This window comes from Dufourea novaeangliae, unplaced genomic scaffold (genome assembly GCF_001272555.1).
Source record: "Dufourea novaeangliae isolate 0120121106 unplaced genomic scaffold, ASM127255v1 scaffold7, whole genome shotgun sequence".
Classification (NCBI taxonomy): Eukaryota; Metazoa; Arthropoda; class Insecta; order Hymenoptera; family Halictidae; genus Dufourea; species Dufourea novaeangliae.
The window spans coordinates 1,477,822-1,497,499 of NW_015373896.1; the positions used below are offsets into that span (position 1 = coordinate 1,477,822).

General features: G+C 47.7%; 3 protein-coding genes across 3 annotated transcripts; 1 reads left to right on the plus strand and 2 right to left on the minus strand.

The window, feature by feature from the left end:
- The first annotated feature begins 430 nt into the window (after positions 1-430).
- Positions 431-4,928, plus strand: LOC107193341 (protein scabrous-like). Its single transcript, XM_015582748.1, is given in 4 exon segments — positions 431-1,141; positions 1,495-1,834; positions 3,270-3,888; positions 3,891-4,928. Coding segments are annotated over 4 exon segments (1,980 nt in total). The 5' UTR covers positions 431-908; the 3' UTR covers positions 4,679-4,928.
- A 162-nt stretch (positions 4,929-5,090) lies between these two features.
- On the minus strand, positions 5,091-6,958 carry LOC107191599 (zinc finger protein 782-like). The gene is made up of 3 exons (XM_015580669.1): positions 6,806-6,958; positions 6,545-6,724; positions 5,091-5,936 (listed from the first exon to the last, which is right to left on the minus strand). Exons 1-3 carry the CDS (start codon positions 6,956-6,958, stop codon positions 5,091-5,093), a joined length of 1,179 nt encoding a protein of 392 aa, XP_015436155.1.
- Positions 6,959-9,799: 2,841 nt separating this feature from the next.
- LOC107193280 (SCY1-like protein 2) lies at positions 9,800-16,121 on the minus strand. The gene is given in 17 exon segments (XM_015582685.1): positions 9,800-9,910; positions 11,658-11,796; positions 11,798-12,035; positions 12,130-12,186; positions 12,279-12,448; positions 12,629-12,797; positions 12,981-13,224; positions 13,333-13,486; positions 13,685-13,830; positions 13,923-14,037; positions 14,124-14,254; positions 14,424-14,569; positions 14,710-14,793; positions 15,019-15,139; positions 15,301-15,522; positions 15,711-15,845; positions 15,969-16,121. Coding segments are annotated over 17 exon segments (2,481 nt in total). The 3' UTR covers positions 9,800-9,853.
- Between the last annotated feature and the right edge of the window lie 3,557 nt (positions 16,122-19,678).

The following is a 19,678-nucleotide window of genomic DNA, read 5'->3' on the forward strand; positions in this document are numbered from 1 at the left end:
TGTTTAAGTTTTTTTTTTAACATAAGACGATGGATGTAGTTCCGAAAAGGTCCACTCAAATTCCACCAAATATATTTTTTACATACGTTCATTTAGGAGTATTCGGTACAATTTCACCAAGTTTCCTCAAAATCAGTAAGGTGAAAACCTTTTCGAAACTGCAACCAAGATGATTTTAGGTTTCACCAAATAATTCTTACCATTTGACCGCCTGAAAACGGCGAGGTCGAAGATTATCCAAGCATCGACAATAACGAGAACCATACAATTTTATCATGTTTCTCGGGTAACAGAAGAGAGGGGTAGAAAAAAGAAAGGAATTACGGTCGAATAAGGAAGAGTAAAGGAGAATAATTAGTTGGGGTCCCGCGAGCAGAGTTGGCTCTAGCGGAAAAAAGAATGGGGGAGTATTAGGGTGCGAACGGTCGTGGTATATAGAATCGGCGAACGGTGTCGGATGGCCCAATGGTATCGGTGGTCGGTAGCGTGTGGCGTCAGTACATATACGAGGGGCGCAGCTTGCAGGCACGGGACAATGCGGCGTTACGAAACGCACACCTGCTCCGTCGGGGCTTGGGGCCGGCCAGCCGGCCGAACCTGGCTTCGGGGGCCGGCCCATTTACCCCCGACCATTTACGGAAAGTACCGTGGACGATATAAAACTGGTGGGTCGGCATGTGCTCGGGCCAGTGAGCTTCCGACATTCGTGCATCGCGGGCGGGCAGACTTGTTGTTGTGGAGTGTGTACGTTGAACATTTTTTTTTCGGAAAACGCAAGCGATATATTTCATAGGTGTAAAATAGTCGAGATAATAAGAATTTGCAAAAAGATACGACGAATAGTTAGAGTTATCGTTAGCCCGCGCCTGTTGGGGGCGGACAACTTGTCGGTAGTTCACGGTTAAAATATGACCGGTGAAGCATGGTTGTTTCGCGTAACGTTCGTCCTCGTGCTGTTGCTCGGGAGTATCTGTGCCAAAGACGAGGACGTTTCCGACGCGATACGATCGCTACAGGAGCAAGTCAACGCTCTTCTGGACCATAGACAACAGGATTACAATGCCCTCGAGGGAAGTCTGAAGCGAGCGATGGAGAAGAACACAGAATTATTCGTTCTGAAGAACGAAGTCAAACAACTCAGGTAAGGTGTGGTCCCTTTTTGCCTATCTATTCCCCCTCTCTCCCTGCGTGTTTGTTACGCACGTTAACCCTCTGTAGTCCCGTGTCGCTTTGAAATCACATACCGATATATCGATACATATTTGTTTTGGTCTCATTTAATATTTTCCCGCTATGTGGCGTAAACATCGTGTCTATAACCCCTCTTTGATAACCGATAAGATTATCAGCTCTGGTTTCGCGTTACATACATTATTATATTAGTCGTAAAACAACAACTTCAGGCCACAGAGGGTTTAAGCGAGCGACAGGAGGAACATGACAAGTGGAAATATGGTGTTGACGATCTCTGTGTTCGACGGTGTTCGTTTCCAGGAAAGAGGTGAACGCGTTGCGCGGCGGAAACGGGAACGAGGCGAAAAACGAACGATTACGGGTCAGATGGCTGGGAAGCGCGGTGACCGAGCTTCAAGGGGAGGTCGCCGAAGTTCTGAGGACCAGAAACGCAAGTGAGGAGCTGGCTGAGAGATCTCGAATGAGAGGCGAGCTCGCGATGCTGAAGGGGGACGTGGCGGCGGTTGGTAAAGGAATTCGAAATCTTGGCGGTCGAATCGCCAAGCTCGAAGCGGTCCTGGGCACGATTCGCGTTGATATCACGGCGGTCAAGGAACGCTTCAGCCTGCTATCTCGCACCTGCGCCGACATTGCCAGTCAGGTAACGTCCCCCTTGCCACCCCCCCACTCTTTTTTTCTTCGTCTCTCCCATTCCGTTCTCTTTTCTCTCTGGTTCGCCATCCCTTTTCAATCCCGGCCAAGGTGCACACGCTACTTTCCCTCTATTCGTCGTACCATTTTTTTTTCCTTCGCCCGTTCTCCTTATCCTTCTGTCCACCTGCTAGGGCCCGTTCGGACGCGCATCTGCCTCGATTTCGAGTCTTCGTTTTGTATACTCTCCCCCTCCGCCGCTGTAGGCCGTTCAACAACAATGTTGGACGAGAAAAATACAATAATAATAAATAACGCGAGATCGGTTCGAATCAAACGGAACGCCTTGACGAGGGCGCATTGTTGAATTAATCTTTCAGCTACTATGCCATTATAGTGACATTTCTTTAAGTGACAACCGTCGTTATGTTTTCTCACCAATCAGAAACGATCACGAAAAATCCAGAATCACTGAAAACTCACCGCGATTGAGAAGGAATGTGATCACTCATAACTTGCAAGTAGCAATTCACGCCATTTCTATTATTGAACGATACGCCACTGTAGTAGCTTGCTTGTTTATTTCGCGTTGAAAATCTAGTACATTTATTTGTTTTGTAAACACAGCAAAATGAGTAGTGAAAAGAATCAAACACCGTTCGCGGTACTAACGTCGTTTACGTATAGTCTGTGGCAAAGCAGTCGTTAGCTGAAAGGGGGGAAAATTTCTTAACCTTCTTAAGGGCGCAAAAGTTTCTTCCATCGTAGATATCATTGTGCGGTATGTAATCGTGACGGTCGAGGAACGACGGAAACAGCTGCATGCTCGTTCGAGCCGAAAGAATTCCGTGCGCACTTAGTTTCCATAGTTCGCAGCTGTCCCGTGTAACATTCCCTTCGCGCGTCTGTTCGACTATCGGTGTCAATTTCTGTAAGTTATCGGTACACTCGATCGATTTGTCCACCCGTTCGATTCTCCCTCACTTCTACGTGTATCGATTTTTACGGTCGTGGGTGGCACGCGAGTTTCGGTCGATTCACATTTATCCACGATGGAAGAATTTGGGGTGTTGCGTTTGGTGGTGGAATCGTGTGCAGGCGGCGGCAGGTATACGATAGAGAAACGGTCGAACCATAGAGTCCATAGACGCGTCCGCCGCGACAGCTGCAACAGGCGTGTATACACGGGGGTCGAGGACCATCGAACCCGCGTATGCGCAGCCAGCTGACGTGCGTTCTTTCCTTTTCTTCGAAGCTGCCGTTCGAATACCGTGCGTACTAAACAAAAGTGAGAATTCTCGGAACCTTTTCCACGGCTAGATCGACTGTGCATAGGTGTACACGTCGATGTGCGAATCATTGAAAAGCATTAATGGCTGAAATTCATCGATAGCAATAATCGATCTGTACCGTTAATACTTTCAAGGACTCGTGTATGTTTGCAGCTCAGCGCGGTCCAAATCGAGGTGAAATCTGTTGGTTGCCAATCGTCGACAGATTCCAGCAACACGATGACAGGCAGACGGGGCGAGCAATCGGAAGGTAGATCGGTCGCCGCGAGCTGGGAGAACGATCGACGAAACAATATCGACACGGTGTATGCGGATCGTAACGCGGCGACGATTCACCATCGACTCGCCAGGCGGCACGGTTATTCGCGACATGGCGATGAGCATCGTCGTGTCCGCGTCGAGGACCGTCTGAAAAGCTTGGAACGCCGTGTCTCTATGTTGTCGTCGCAGCGTCGGGCTATGCTGGACGCGAAACACATCGCGTACGAGTCCCAAGAATTGCCGACCAGTATAATAAAACGTGTGAAGAGCTTGGAGAAGAATCAGGCGGAATTGTCGCAAAGAATCGCGAACGTCAGCGAAAACGCGGTCTCGACGAAGAATATCGGCGAGTCGATCGGGTCGCGGGTGCTCGGTTCGCTGCGAGCTCTCGAGGAGGTCGTCGAGTCGAACAACACTGTGATCAAACGGGAACTGGTACGACTGGGCGTGAACGCTGCACGGAAAGCGGCCGAGCTTTCGTTGACCCGCGAGGAACTGAGCAACCTGCGCCGAGCCGTTCAGGCGTTGAGCGTCAGCGCGTCGAAATTGCAAGAGAAAAACGATCAGTGGCCAGCCAGTCACCGCCGCCAACAGCACCGAACCAGCTCGAATTCGCGTTAGAGCTGGAACTCGAGAAACTCGAGGATCGGTATCATTTGATCGTGGACAGACTGCCGGCCAGTTGTGAGGAACGATCCACGGACGATCGATCGGACAGGGACGGGCTCAGGCTTGTGGAACCGGGTCAAGGACGTAGACCGATGTTGGTTTACTGTCGCGAGGGATGGATCGTTGTTGCGCGTCGTACCGACGGTACCCTCGATTTCGACCGTACATGGAACGATTACGCCCTCGGTTTCGGTTCGCCGGTCGGCGAATACTGGATCGGCAACGGGATCCTGCACGAGCTCACCAGGGACAATTGCACGAGGCTTCGAGTCGACTTGTTAGACATATACGGCGAACGCTGGCAAGCCGAGTACGATTCATTCGCGATCGACTCACGGGAGACCGGGTACAGACTGCGTGTCGGTGGTTACACGGGGAACGCGACAGATGCACTTTCCTATCAGAACGGGATGTCGTTCAGCGCCAAGGATCGCGACATGGACGACAGCCCGGTTCACTGTGCCGGGAACTACCACGGTGGATGGTGGTTCAGCCGTTGCCAACACGCGAATCTGAACGGCAAATACTCGTTGGGACTGTCCTGGTTCCGTTCCGACACCAGCCAATGGATGTCGATCGCTTCCTCGGAGATGTCCGTGCGCAGAAACCCGGACTGTCGACGATCGCGGTAACGACTCGACGTCGGACAATTTTTTTTCTTGTGATACCAAAGACTGTTTGTTGTTCACGGTTAACCACGAGATCGGAGGCGTTCGATCGTTTCGCCTATCGACGTCTGTATACACTCGTCAATACCGAGATTTTCTAACCCCTTGAAATTAACGGTAGAACGCGACGACGACATTCGATGGCGCCATGCTCGCGTCTCTCGGTCTCGAATCTACGTTAGACCGCAACGAAATAAACATTGTTTTTTTTGTATTTCCTTGTTAATTCTGTTCCTCGATCGGTGAGTGTGATCCCATTCAAAAAATTCATTTTACGAAATCGTGAATACACTGAACTCTCGATACATTACCACGTCCGATAATTTGACTTTCCTACAGCCTCGGTCGTGGCAATCTATCGAGAGCCACCTCCATGCTAAAGGTACGTTTCCACATTCGATTTATATTTACACTTTTTCTCGTGAACGAACAAGCTACCGGAACTACCGTAACCGGTACCGCAGATCCGGCAGACAAACGGTTTCTCGCCGGTGTGGGTGAAGATATGCTCCTTCAGGTATTTGTGCCGGCAGAACGTTTTGCCGCAAATCTCGCACCGATAGTTCGCTTCGCCTGTGTGCGATCTCAGATGATATCTCAGGCCGTTCGAGGAGGCGAACGCGGCGCTGCAAACGTGACAAATGAATGGTTTGTCACCCCCATGGATTCTCTCGTGTCTCTTTACGTAACTCGGAATCGTAAACCGTTTGCTACAATATCGGCACGAGTAAGGCTTTGTACCGACGTGCGATTTCAGATGAAACCTTAAACCAGATTTCGAGGCGAACGTTTTGCTGCAAACGTCGCAGAGGTACGGCTTTCCCTGTTCATCGTCGATCGATCGTGTTGTTTTCCCGAGGTTCACGTTTTCTCGCTGTTCTAGGACAGAGAATGTCCTCGTCACTGATCGGTCAAACTCTCTGTCTACCTCGGACGGAACTTCCAACGATTCTATCGGCTTCACGGTCTCCTCGTCTCTGTCTTCGCATTTATCGTGAATAACTTGCACATTGCCCACAATACAAGCTCCTATATATTTCGCAGCCGATTCTTCTCTAGATCCTCCATTCGTTCGCTCGATTCTCCGCTCGTCGGATGAAGATCGCGTCGGATCCTTTCCATGTGATGCTGTCTCGTTCTCGTGATCGTTACCCAGCTTCTCTTCGTCGATCGAATCACTGGTTGATATTCGCCCACGTTCTCCCGTTCGAACGTCGCGACCCTGAAAGATAAATCGATAGTTACATTACGTGGGGTGAGAGCGTGGGGTCGCGGAGCCCCCGGTGGAGGCGCCCTAGACCCTGCGCGGTGAGAGCGTGGGGTCACGGAACCCCGGTGGAGGCGCCATTGATCACGTGGGGAGAGACCATGGGGTCGCGGAGCCCCCGGTGGAGGCGCCATAGACCCTGCGCGGTGAGAGCGTGGGGTCACGGAGCCCCGGTGGAGGCGCCATAGACCCTGCAGGCGGCCCCGGTGGAGGCGCCATTGATCACGTGGGGAGAGACCGTGGGGTCGCGGAGCCCCCGGTGGAGGCGCCCTAGACCCTGCGCGGTGAGAGCGTGGGGTCACGGAGCCCCGGTGGAGGCGCCATTGATCACGTGTGGAGAGACCGTGGGGTCGCGGAGCCCCCGGTGGTGGCGCCATAGACCCCGCGGGGTGAGAGTGTGGGGTCACAGAGCCCCGGTGGAGGCGCCATAGACCCTGCACGGAGGCCCCGGTGGAGGCGCCTTCGATCACGTGGGCTGAGAATGTGGGGTCACGGAGCCCCCGAAGCATGCTGAAGAGACCCCGTGTGTGTGAGATGTATGATGTACAATTACCCGAACTTACCCGAACGACATCACGGTTGAGGGGAGTTACGTGGCATGTGTTGTTGAAATAATTAAACTCGTATCGCGCGCGTAGCACGCGCTCTGATTCTCTGCACAGCTGCCGAAATTCGTAAGTGACGTCTAACTTGTCCTCACAACGACGACAAATCGAGTTTGGCAGGTGAACGTCTTCGAATAGCTAAATACGATTAGAAAATGGCATCAGGATATTCCTGCCTATCAAGAGGGGCGAAATAAACAAAAAGATCGCTAGACTCACCGAGATGGGACAACAATCGAGAATACGTGAACGTACATGTTCGCTCGTCGGTCCTTCCCTAAATATGGACCTAGACTTGACGTCGGTGCAGAGGCATAGCCTGCACATATCGCTCGTTTCGTTATTATTGATACGAGTCTGTGAGAGCTTCATTCTTCTTGCAAAGAATCGCTTTTAGTCCAGCCTTTCGCCGAGAAAGTTGAGGGAATAGTATTTTCGTCACTCACAAGTGTCCCTTCGGATGTCACGTATTTTGTCCTTTGCAGAAAATAGGACTGTATTGTGTATACACAACTGCGTACACCCAGTTACTACGTTTTGCTCCATGGGATTGGCAATTGCGTGTACGGTGGAACACAGCGACATGCATCCCTCTATTGCTCGGTCATGGCAGCTCCTTCATCTTCAACCCTTTCGCGCACGTACGTGTATTTGTCGCGTATATATGGCTTAGAAAGCCGCTCAAAATTAAATAACATGTAACGAAATGGGAGACTTCGAAGGGGGCCGTCCTAGAAAGTGGAGCCCGGGCTACAGTCCCCTACCCTCCCCCCCCCGCCCCTGTTACGATTCTGAATGGAACGACATTGTTTAAAAAATAAAAAGATCGGGACAATAGCGGGTGAAGAATACCAGACACGGCTTTAGCAACTGCACAACCTCCCTATACAAACATTCTGTCGGTAAAAGTCAGTCAAATGAAACTCATTACAAACGCAATAGACTTGATACGTCATTCCTTTATTTATAGCTTTCGAAAGAATACACGAATAGTACACTCATACCAGTAGCATCGGACAATGGTCCGACGAGTCGGAAAGAAATGGTAGATCTTATTTTCAGTTTACGCGTGTGAAGAATCTCACAGGAAATACATAATTTCATTTATACACCCGCGAACACAGATTTCCGTTGGGACATCGATCGCCACCTATCGCTTGTCGAATAGACGACTCTCTACAAGAATTTCGGATGTAGTGTAGAGAACGACGACAGCGTAACAACATATATGCATATTAACATACAAGTAATTCGACTTTGGTGCAAGCAACACTCGATGAATCGGTCTCGACGAGAGCCGATAAAACGATCGAACGATTTTATTGTATTTTATTCGCGACGGGTCGTAAAGAAACATAAAACGGAGAAATATAGAACGACATAGAAAGTTCAATGAAATTTTCGAAACGTTCGATGCGGTTTAAGTGCAAAATAAATCACATTTGACACATTGCAAGCATCAAAAGAGGATCAAAACGATCGAATTATACATATATCGTTCACCGAATCACTGAGTGCACTGTACACAGATTATCAACTAACAGGTACACGTTAAAGAAGCCATTTGGGTTCACTCGAAGCTCGAGGAGTCGACGCTTCGAGAGAATGATTGTCATTCCCTGACCGTGCTATGCTATCCCCGATCGCGGGAGCACGTGGATATCGCGAAGCTCGTTCGGAAATCGATCCGAGCACCGCGACGTGACGAGAGTCGGCAACAGTCGTCGAGTCGACGTTGCGCGAGCTTTGTAATTGACTCGACAGGAGAGTGGCCGAACGCCACTCTTGAAACGCACGAGGCAAGATTTACAGAGTACTTCGCGAGCACTCGGTGAAACTGGAAAATGATTGTCCATGATTGTCCAGGAATATTCGAAGTTGTCCGTGTGGTTCGGTACCGCGAATTCGATCATCAATAGAACCGTTTCGCGCGAACCTTAAGGACACTTGGCTTGTTAGGATCGCGCAACGATCGCCACTACTTTCTATTTTATTTCAAACGCAAGCGCATGCGCAACTTTCTCCCCCACTCCCTCGTTCCTCCGTTCGTTCTGCGTGCGCCTCGTGCTCCTTACGTGTATATACATATATGTATCATATCTGGACACAAGTATGAGCGTGCAAATGATGCACAGGTACCGTACGTAGATGCATATTAAATATCTGTTCTTAAATACCGAATTAATTTATGTATATCTGTTATCGGTTACGAGATTTCAAACATGACCGAAAAGCGCAAATACCGCCAAAAATGTAAATATATTTAAGTTACTGGCGCAAAATAGTCGCGCCATTGGATATGTATACCAGTGCATCCGAACGCACCGTGAGACCTAGCGATTTGCACGACCGCTACTTCTCAGAGCGATTGTATATTCGCAGATGAGCATACGTAATATATGATACGTTAAGATTATCCATGAACGCGTGTTCCGTAAATAACCAACACTACTGTTCTCGTACTTTTACCTTTTGCTTAATTGTTTTTATCCCCCACCGTCTTTCCCTTTCACTCTCCCTGTTCACGTTGAATTCCATTTGCCTTCCGACACACCAAGATTGTCGTTAGGACAAAAAACATTCCTTTTGTCGATTCGTTTTTGCTCGAGAAACGGGAACGCGCGGTCGTGCAACCGCATCACTTCGAAACTTTTTTTTTTAGAAAAATCTACCTGAAAATCTATAATACAACAATTGACATCTGGACTCTGAAGACCCTGAATTTTCTATCGCAGAAATGAAAACTAAATAGAACATCGAATCTTGCCTTTAACGCGGCTAAGAATATCTGCAGGTACACGCACCTATTACACGGCGAAGACACGAAATAGTACAATGTTTACTTTCAGTAATGCGTATAGGACACAAGACGGACGTTGTTGCGTGTCCGCCCTGCCGCTCCGCTCTTGTGTGTACGTGCTACGCGCGTCCTCGAATGTTTTTATCTAGTACACAGTCGAAAAAGGAACGCGATAGCACGGTACGAGCTGTGATTCATCAAAGTTGAATCGTTCGAAATGTTTGAAAACGTTCGATTTCACGATATAATGAGAAACTTCCATCGATTAATTCATTTGGGTCCCGTGCGTTCCTCGAAAAATATTTTCGTCGGAACCGCAATTTGGTATCGTACATTTGATGAAATTCGCAAGCAGCGTTTTCTATTTTCTTGCGATATCGTTCTACTTAAAAAATCAATACCGTTCGCACGATTGCGATGATTCCTTTTGCTGCACGCGTCGGACGGTTCAGTCGTTGCACGATGGTTTAGCGTCTTGTCGTCGTTATGGTTCCATCGTCGAACTGTCTGGAGAAGAACTGGTACTGGAACGAAATAAAAAGAAAAATCGACGATTGTGATTTTTCGAGACGGATCGATAAATTGAACGATCGAACTGCTCCAACCGATTGACCAATCCGAGCGCGCGTACACTGTTTTTCTTTTTCTTTTCGATTTGTACGAGCAAAAACACGCGTTCCAAACCTTCTTGTTCAAGCTAACCTATAATCGGCAAGTAGACGGCAAAAACTCCCGACGAGATCTCGATCATGTTCAAAGTTTTCGTCTTCTTGTCAGTTCACTCGACGGAGAAAATTTTATGTTCATCGAATCGTTTGGTTGGTCGATTAGAGAAACAATCGAGTACGTGCACATGGCAGGAAATGACCGCGAAGCACAACTATTTACATGTATGTTTAGGCAAATTGGTTGAGAAAAGGAAATGAGGAAGTAATTAGACGAACTAATAGAACAGGTAGAGTAATTAATTAGGAAGCCAAAGAAACTGGGGGAAAGTACGAAGCTAGGTTAAGGCAGACCAATCTAATATTTTGAGGAAGCGTTGCTTCATAACACGTATGAGGTGTTAGGTCGCAGTGATTGAAACGTTTGCAACACTGTTCATAGCGATAAAGAATACGGAAGGCTTTGGTGAACAGATTTTAATCAGATCCATTGGTTTAGAGGATTATTAATTTCAAATTGTAACTCCCCAGTGAATTACTCGAAGACGATCCTATTTTTCCGGCATCTTCTCGATTTTTTCCAACGATACTTAACGCGAACAGCGTGTAACGTTTTCTCTGGTCGACTCGATCGTCTAAGCAACGCTTCCCGAGTTGGCACAGGGTATAACTGTAAGCTGGTAGTTGTTTCATAGCCACTTGCAAACGCTGCAGAGCTTCGACGGATCGTTTAACAGAGGGTGCGTCATTCACTATCGAGGATGCGTTTCGTTTGGAAGGTTAGTTTATACCAGGAGAACCACTGCTACCAAAATGTAGCAGAAGTAGCTAAGTGGTTTCTTGAAACAAAGTGAATCAAGCGGTAAGATATGGCAACTACGGTACGGAGCGGAAAATATTGGCTGATTAAGGTTACATCGGTGTGGTGGATACTTGCTGGAACCACAAACGATTGACTACCGTGCCCGCCGTGTCCCTTGATCCGTTGTGTCTGAGTTTCGCGTTCGTTTCGATCCTAAGCATGCAGGGATGCCAGGCGAAGGTATCGAAATAATGGTCATGTGACGTCACAGTACGTCATAGGGTTATATAATAACATACATATATATAAACTAAACCAACCAGTGTGACCAGTTGAGGGATTTTGAAGGAAAATGACGGACTACCCGTCATGGTAGTGGGGGAAAGTAAGGAATGACGTCACAACTGTAGGCTTCAAGTGGCCATGTTCACCCTACTCTTGGCAACCCTGCTAGCACGTTTGTCTGTCGGTAACTCGGGCATGTAAATGCTTTCAAATCGCAGTGGCGGGCGCAAGGGTGGGATAAGGGACCACCTCGAAACGGCCAATATTTGCCGCGCCCAAAATATACTGCGTTGTCGGATCACGAGCACCAAGCGTCACTAGGACGTACTTATGTGCCAAGTAGAGAGAGAAAAAAAAACACGCGAGACGCTGCGACGATGGATAAGCTACTGAGTATCCTTACACTGTAACGAAGGGTCAGTGGGAAAGCTGTCCCGGTAGCTGGAGTAATGGAGAAAGTGTTGGTGGTTGTGGTGGTGGTCCATTGAGGTTGAGGCAGATGGGGAGTTGTTGTCTTACCATGCTGGAGCCAACCTGCTGTAGAAAACCGGCGCCCTGTTGGGACGACGTTGACGAGACCGACGGACGTCTCCAGCTGCGTATACTGTTCATGCTCGAGCTGAACAAGTATGGCACGCTGCTACTGGTAGTACGATACCGTGGGAAGCGACAAATTGATGGTGGATCCACGTCGGTCTTGGGAACCAGTGCTCGTCGAGTGACGTCTAAACATCGGTAATCCACCGCCGGGCGTGCCACCTGGCGAACTTACGCAGGACGACGGCACGCCTATCTTCGGCGCCATTAGAGTATTGTCCGATAAACGTCTGTTCGGAAAGGCGTTCGACACTTTGAGGAAGTTCCCGTTATTTTTCGAGGACGAGAGCCAACCGTATTCTGTTAACGTGAACGGTATTGCAAGATTAAGAATATGTGGATCGGTCGTGGAACGAGCCATCAATAATTGTACCGAATATGAATATTGGCTTACCCGCCACAGAGTTCTTCCTTGCCATGTTTTCGGCCGAAGCTGTCATCGATATTGAACCTGCAATCGGTAACCGTTTGTGTCAGACAATTAACGCACCTCGTGTCCCCATTCACGTGCAACCTTGTGCGTTGTAAATGTAATTTTTTCACCTATGCTATTTTTCCTAGCCATATCCTCCGCGGACGATGTTTTACGCTGAGAATTCGGCACGAAAAATGCCGGCACGTGCGTGTTCGTGCTGTACTGATGTCGCAAGCTCCAGTATCTCTCCGGGCTCGACAGAGACAGATTATCCAGCGACAATTGATTCTTCTGATTTCTGTGTTCAGGCGAAACATCAGCAATGCGATAAAAGGGATGGAAAAGCAATTGAATGAATCAGCATAAACATGTACATACATAGGTATGTGTAAATGGAATAAGATGAAACAAAATGTTAACGCAACAAAACGAACCGAATTAAACTGAACCAAATGAAACTGAACCGAAAAAGGTTCACCTCTCGATGTGATTGAGCATATCTTGCAAAACTTTGAGAAGTAGCTCGAACTGCTGCAAGTTCAACGACGGGTTAATCGTCTGGGGTAATAAGGACGGCATCGCTCGAGTCGCCATCCAGTTCACCGTAAGTCCGTACTTTTTATCGGACAGCATTAATCTGTAAATTTCTGTCGTAGCCAGAATACCAACACCGACCACCCCCCGACACCATGGATTAGTAAAAGTTATGTGCTCAAGGTGACGTAGGCGAGTGCGATCGATCAGCACGACGCGAGTGTGCATTTGATCGCATCCATCACACACTGAACGGAATGAGGAGAATGTGTTACACCTTTTTCTCGTATACTCACTTACAACCCGCACGATAACCTCCGGCTCCTGAAGCTTTACGTTGAACAACAACGGTAATATACAGTCGACGATCTTTTGTTTCTCCAATCGGTTCAGGACGCACGAGACCACGTTCATGAGTACACGAATATCGGCGGAATTCTGTTCGAAGGCTTGAAGCAATTTCGGCAGTATGATATTTCGAACGGCTTCGTCGTCGTTGATGTGCTCCGTTACGTTCGAAACGGCTACAAACGCCGCGGTCTGTGAAGTCAGAAGTTTTCGGTTCACGCTCGGAGTAGGTACGCTACCCTATTCTCATTACCTCACATTCTAACGAATCTTCTCCCCTTTTACTCTGACGCTACGCACCTGTACTTGAGTGTTTGTATTTTCGAACGATTCGTATAACAAACGAAGCACCTCCTTGTCTCTGAATTCCAACGGTGTTTTCTTCAGTATCACATGTAAATTCGTCAGCAGCGTGACCGTCGCTTGAATCGATCTGCGATTCATGAAGAGCGACCTACGCAAAAACAATACTATATTGCCATGGTCGCGGTTATAGGGGAGTAAAATGGCAAAGAGTTGAGAGTCCCCTCCATGCTAAGTTCTATCGTGATAGCCTTGGCCTCAACGCCTGCGTAAAGGAGAACGAATTTGTGTGCTCGAAAATACGTGTGAAGGGGTAGTGCCTCGCGTGGCAATACGAGGTTGGGGTTACCTCAACACTGGGAACACGATCTGATTGTATTCCTCTTGGGTGCTGTGCTGCACGATATGAAGTACTGGCTGTAGAACGGCCGACTGGAGCTCTTGACTCTCCAGATCGGTTTGTAAGTACGTCCAGACATGCTGATACCAGAGTTTCTGCGAATTTACAGGTTGTTATCGGTCGCGATCGTCGATTCACGTCCAACAACTATACTAACGCTCGTTTACCTTCGGGCTAGATGGATTACCTTTGGTATATAAGGTAATATTCCTTGGAGGGTGGCCGTGTAAAAATGCTCTTTCTGTAACACGTCTTTCAGCTTGCTCACGTCCAGGAATTGGAGCGCGTATACAGGCGGATCTCTGGAAATGAACAAAAAAAAATGGCGAAGTTCGAACGGATTGTTCATTCGACGGGGATTCGATTGGTAATCGTGATCGTTACGTACTGAAAGTATTTAATCATCGATAAAATTTGAACCGTCGGTCTTTGTTCCGGTTCGTTGTGCAAGAGACGGGTAACAGCCTCTCGTAACGGTAGTGGAATCAAAGGCAACATCACGGTGACTTGTTGCTCAAGCTGCGTTGCAACAACAGAACCAAAAAGAATTACCCCATTTGGGAACCACGATCACGGTGGATTGTTGGCGTAAGAAGTAATCATAATGTATAAAACTTGAGAATGAATGGCGAGTAGGAAGAGAATTTTCTTAAGATACGTCGACGATAGTGTGTTATATATCACTCACGTTCTCGATTTGTTTCAGGTATTCGGAGCAACTGTGATTCGCTTGAATCAGTGGTCGACCTTGATTGAAAATTGCACATATAGTCATGCCAAAGCTGTACATGTCGCTGTAGAAGCCTCCTTCTTTCTTTTGCTGTATTTCCGGGGCTACGAGTCCCAACGTTTTCCGTGCGAATAAGTTCCGTGAAAAATGAAAAAAAAAAAAAAAACAAGAAATTGTAAAAAATGAAAGAAGATGCTTGGGGGAACAGGCATATTCCCGCGTATTCTTGTTGGCGTTTCTTTACCTGTGTAGTCGAGATTCGGCTGCGTCATTTTCGGCGCACGATTTGTCCACGGTTGCAACGATATCGGCACGTCGCTGGCGTTTTCTACGAAAAGAAAAAAAAATAGATCAGGTACAGGCGTTACGGGGAATTCGAAAGAATCGATAAAACGGAGAGAACATCCAACACCAATACGTCGCTGGCGTTTTCTACGAAAAGAAAAAAAATAAATCAGGTACAGGCGTTACGGGGAATTCGAAAGAATCGATAAAACGGAGAGAACATCCAACACCACAGAGGGCACGATAGAACACGTGGGTATCTACTTACCGATAAATTCAAGACCGGACAATTTCCAAGTGCCTCTCTTGGTAATTATTATGCTCGCCGGGCAAACGTTTTTGTGAAGAAGTTTGCATGTTCCGTGAAGAAATAGCAGTGCCTCGGTAATCTGACACGAACGAAAAAGAGGGACGCATATAGAAAGGATATGACACGCGGAAATATCGGAAAAATCATCATTCCCGCCGTCAAGTGACCGAGAAGACCCGTATCAACAACCACCAACTCTCGAAATTGAAATTAGATGAAGTCTGCCTCCGCGGTTCTCACCTGCAACAGCCCGTATTTGATCTCGATATCGAGCAGTTCATACTCTTTCGTAAATGTGGTGCGATGGCTGGTAGTCGAGGAAGCTTGCTTGTTTGCGTTGCTCGTGGATTGATCGAGATTGGCCGCTTGTTGCTCCTGATAGGCCAGAACGTTCGCGAGGCTAGCCAGAACGGGCTCCGAGGCGAAGGCGAGACTGTCCGCGCATTCTTCGACTTTGATGGCCTACCGGGAAATAAAGAACAGAATTGGGGGTGAATTCCTTGGTACAGACTAGGTCACCTACTACACATGAGTGTATGTTCGAACTCCTGACGAAACGTTCAAACGGTTCGAACAATGTTTGGTCGTTTCGAACGTTTATTGTTTTTGTTTATAGATCCATCGTTAGCCTACACCGTCCTGACTCTTACCCCAAGTATCTTCGGATGAGCAAATTGTTCCATCTGTCGTGCGCCCTTTCGTAGAATTTCCGTGACGATCTCCTTACGCTTCGGCTTGTAAAGCTTCTCTACCGATCGTTTGTCGAACAGGAATATCGAAACTTCCTGGAACCGAACGAGAACAAAAATCGACCGCTACAATCAACCATACCGATCGACGACGTCTATGGTCGTCAATTCCGTCGCGTTCTCGGTCGGTAACGATCGAGAGAGATTTTTCGTTCTTACCTTTCTGTCTGCTTTCGTGTATCCGTCGTATATACGCCATGCGTTCTCGGGGCCCGCGGTTGCCGATTGTTTCCCCACTTCGTATAAATTCTGCAGTGGATTTGTGAGGAAAACGTTCGGCGTCGAGCCGCTGGTTTTCGATTTTGCGAACATGACGGCGTCTCCACCACGATCGGTCGTTTCCTTAATCCTTGACGTTCATCGGACTGTCCTTGTCTTCGATCGAGCTTCCACTTCCTTTCGACTCTGGCCTTCGTCGATTGGCTCGCTCCTCTAATCCTTACACCCCGGTCGGATCTGTTCGAACGTTCCAATTCCACTTTACTGTTCGCACGAACGCCAACGTTCCATTCGATTTGGAGCCAAATACGACCTATCTAACGTACGCATTATGTACACACGCTGTACAGTAGACATTCGTTTAATGTTGGCCAGTTTATTGCATCTTAGGAATTTTATTTCTCACACACGTGCGCGGACCACACTCTGTCGCCCAGCAAGGAAGCTACAGAATACATATGGTGTCGCGTTTAACATTAGTAGAACCACCAGCGTTGAATGTATGCCAAATTAAATTGGATAATACATCGACATCTATAATATACAGTACAGTATAGCATAATATAGTGTAATGAGAAATATACAGTAAATTAAAGGTCGACATGAATAACGACAAAAAGCAACTTTACGATTCGAGTAATTGTAAAATAACAAATCTGAATTGCGTCATTTAACGGGTTTGAGTACTTCTAGTGTTAACTCGAAAAATATTTCGATACCAATTTTTGTAAATAAACTTTTTCGATATCCCTAAAAATAACGGAAATATTTGAGGTGATTATATACTATATGTAACTACGTCGAACAAGTAAATGGAAGATCGACGGTGAGAGCGCGCGTGTGATTGGCTCTTGTTTATTGTATCATACCTGGAAATTTGGCCCTCAATAGCCCCGAAAGATGCAATAAATGAATGTCTACTGTACGTACGTGCGAAATCGTCGAACGATGCTGTAACGGCTGACAATCGATCGGTAACCGAATATAGATCGATTCTTCCTTTTTCCCCGATCCTATGCCCCCTCAACCGTTTCCTCAACCGTATGGGATTCTACACGCGTGTATAATACTCGCTGCAAATCGTAACACACTCGTGGGAAAGGTCACACCTCGTTCGATCATTCAATTGCTCGATTTCCAATCACGTTTACCTATCAATATCGTCGTTCCAACGATTCTCCGACAGTTTCGCTTAATCGATCGATTCGAGTCCATATGGACGATTAAAATTTCACGGTCCTCGGGTGTCGGAATCGCCGCAGGTACGATGCAAGAAGATTCTGGCGTCCTTTTTTTCGAAAAAGGCTGTTTTTCTTCTCCCTCTTCGACGTCGATTTCACGCGGCGTTTAACGTTTCGTTTTCGTGCACGCGTAAGTACACAGATCGATGCAACGACCCGTCGGCCGAAAAGGTTTACCGCGAATTTATATTACTTGAAATCTTCACCGAATGGAGAACAATAATTACGTCGAATCGTTTCAGGTTTGCGCGATTCGGTTTGTATCCGTATTCTTAACGTACAACATCGTGTCTGCACGGATCATTTGCAACCACTGAACGAGCTAATTCGAAAGAATTGTATCCTCCCCCCACCCCCGTTTCGGAACGTCACTTTTGATACGTAATACAGGTCGGTTCGAGGAACGTTCTCGCAGCCAGCGAAAGAACGTTAGGGTCGATTACGGTTTAATCTATCCGGTGAGACCGCAAGGGAAACCGGATCGATCCTGGAGTTGGGTCCAAGTTCCAAGTGGGCTACCGCCGCGACGTAAAAAAAAAAAAAAAGCACCCCTAATCGTTTCGAAGCTGTCGGACGAATAACAAGTTCACGCGGATCCGTTTCACCGCGAGAATCGACCAGCGAATCGGATAGCGGAGAACTATCGACGAATCGACGAGAGAAGAACGGAAACTACGGACACAGAGAGGAAAAAGAGACACGACGCATGGAATAGCTCACCTGTTGCCGACGTCGAACGCGAATCGTGTAGCTCTCTCGCGTAGAAGCACTATAAGCGGGCACGAAGAAACCGAAAGAAGGGTAATATGCGCGCGATGCGCGATCACACGGAGCACGCGCGCGCCGCTCGAGGAACGCGCCAGGAATCCAAAGGAGGTACGGTTCGAGCAGGACAGACGTTTACGTACAGGCTCTTGGACACACTGGCACTCTCGCCGACTCTTCCCTGGATCTACTTGATCTCCTGTACACCATTATCCTCTTGTTTCCTCCTGCTTCCCTTTTCCGTTCCGTCTTACACGAGATTTCACGTTCCTTTTCCACTTTTCCTTCCTGATTCCAAATTCCGTCTCCTATATCGGTTCGATTCGCGTTCCCCTTGTACTTGTCCCGTACGTTCCCCCTGCTCTCGTCTTTCTAGTCCTTTCGGTCGTCCTGCTCGGTCATCCGTCGACACGTCGCTGTTTTCTCACAACTGTCAGCGTAGACGTTCTACTGGAGTACTTTTGTCATGATACCCTACTGTCCCCGTATTCTTCTCCTTTGTCCCGTAGGACGATGTTATCGGCATCGTACGAATTAACGTTGTCGTCTCATCCGATGGAAGAACGGAGAGAAACTTGCGAGAGCAGGCAGGCGAGAAAAAGACGTATGCGCGCGCACCCCGGTCCTGGATATGATTTTAGCTACGACCTCGGCCACACACGGCCCCGGTGCCCTGTCATCGTCGGCTCTGGCCAGGGTGTAAGCCTCTACTTGAAATTAATATGTATCCAGGATAACTACCGGTCACATGTGCCCTGAAATCGGGTTTAACGGATGATGTAGCTGTTAACAGGTGTGTGGGGAGCATCGTTTCATGGGGGTTATTGGTTGAGACAGTCGGATTACGGAGTGCACCTATGGGTGGCTATGGGACGTGACGTACAAGAAGGAATAGTGGAAAAGCGAGGGTAACAGAGATAGAGATACGGCGCGAGCGAAAGAGAGATAGCGAGAGAGAAAGAGTTGCCTTGGAGAAGAACGGGGGTGGCCACGGCGGAGGTAGAGGGAGGGGTGGGTAGACATAGGGATTGAGAATAGATCGAGCTAGTTTTTACACGCTGACGTACAAATTGTAAACCGTGTCGAAATCAAAAATCAAATACCACCCATCATTGTTGAGCATGAGTCCTCTAGGAAACGGATCGATAATTTACCGACCAATCGATCGATTATGTAGCTAAGTTAAGGGAAAATATTTGTTTTGCTATTTAACAGTGGATCGCGAGAACATTTGGTTGGTCATTTGGCATATGTAAAAGAATATATTTCAAGAGTCTGTTGCGTTTACTAAAATCTTTTTCGATATGTCGAACATATTTATTCTTACGTTTCTTCTCCCACTCTCTTGACCACCCACGACAAGCGTAAAGTTATCCATTGGAAAATCTTTCACGAATCAACGGTACGATAATTTCTAGATTGTTGATTTCGAGATTTGAAAAGAGCGATTACGTGCATCGTATGCGCGCCATCCCCCCTCCTCGCCACGCTTCATCGTCGCTCATTCCTTCTTTCTCGGTTTCAACGTGTTTATTCTGAATGTGGTATCGTCCGTACGTCTGTGACTTGGAATTCCATTTTATTTTTCTACGACAGACGTTTTCACGCGCGAAAGTTTTCACGGAACAGCAAGAGAACTCGTAT

Excerpts from the sequence above, each read along its gene's own strand:
- LOC107191599 (XM_015580669.1), bottom strand. The coding sequence starts at position 6,958 with ATGAAGCTCTCACAGACTCGTATCAATAATAACGAAACGAGCGATATG. Across the intron at positions 6,725-6,805 it reads TCGATTGTTGTCCCATCTCG|CTATTCGAAGACGTTCACCT; the intron begins GTGAGTCTAGCG and ends AATCGTATTTAG. Across the intron at positions 5,937-6,544 it reads TCAACCGTGATGTCGTTCGG|GGTCGCGACGTTCGAACGGG; the intron begins GTAAGTTCGGGT and ends TTTATCTTTCAG.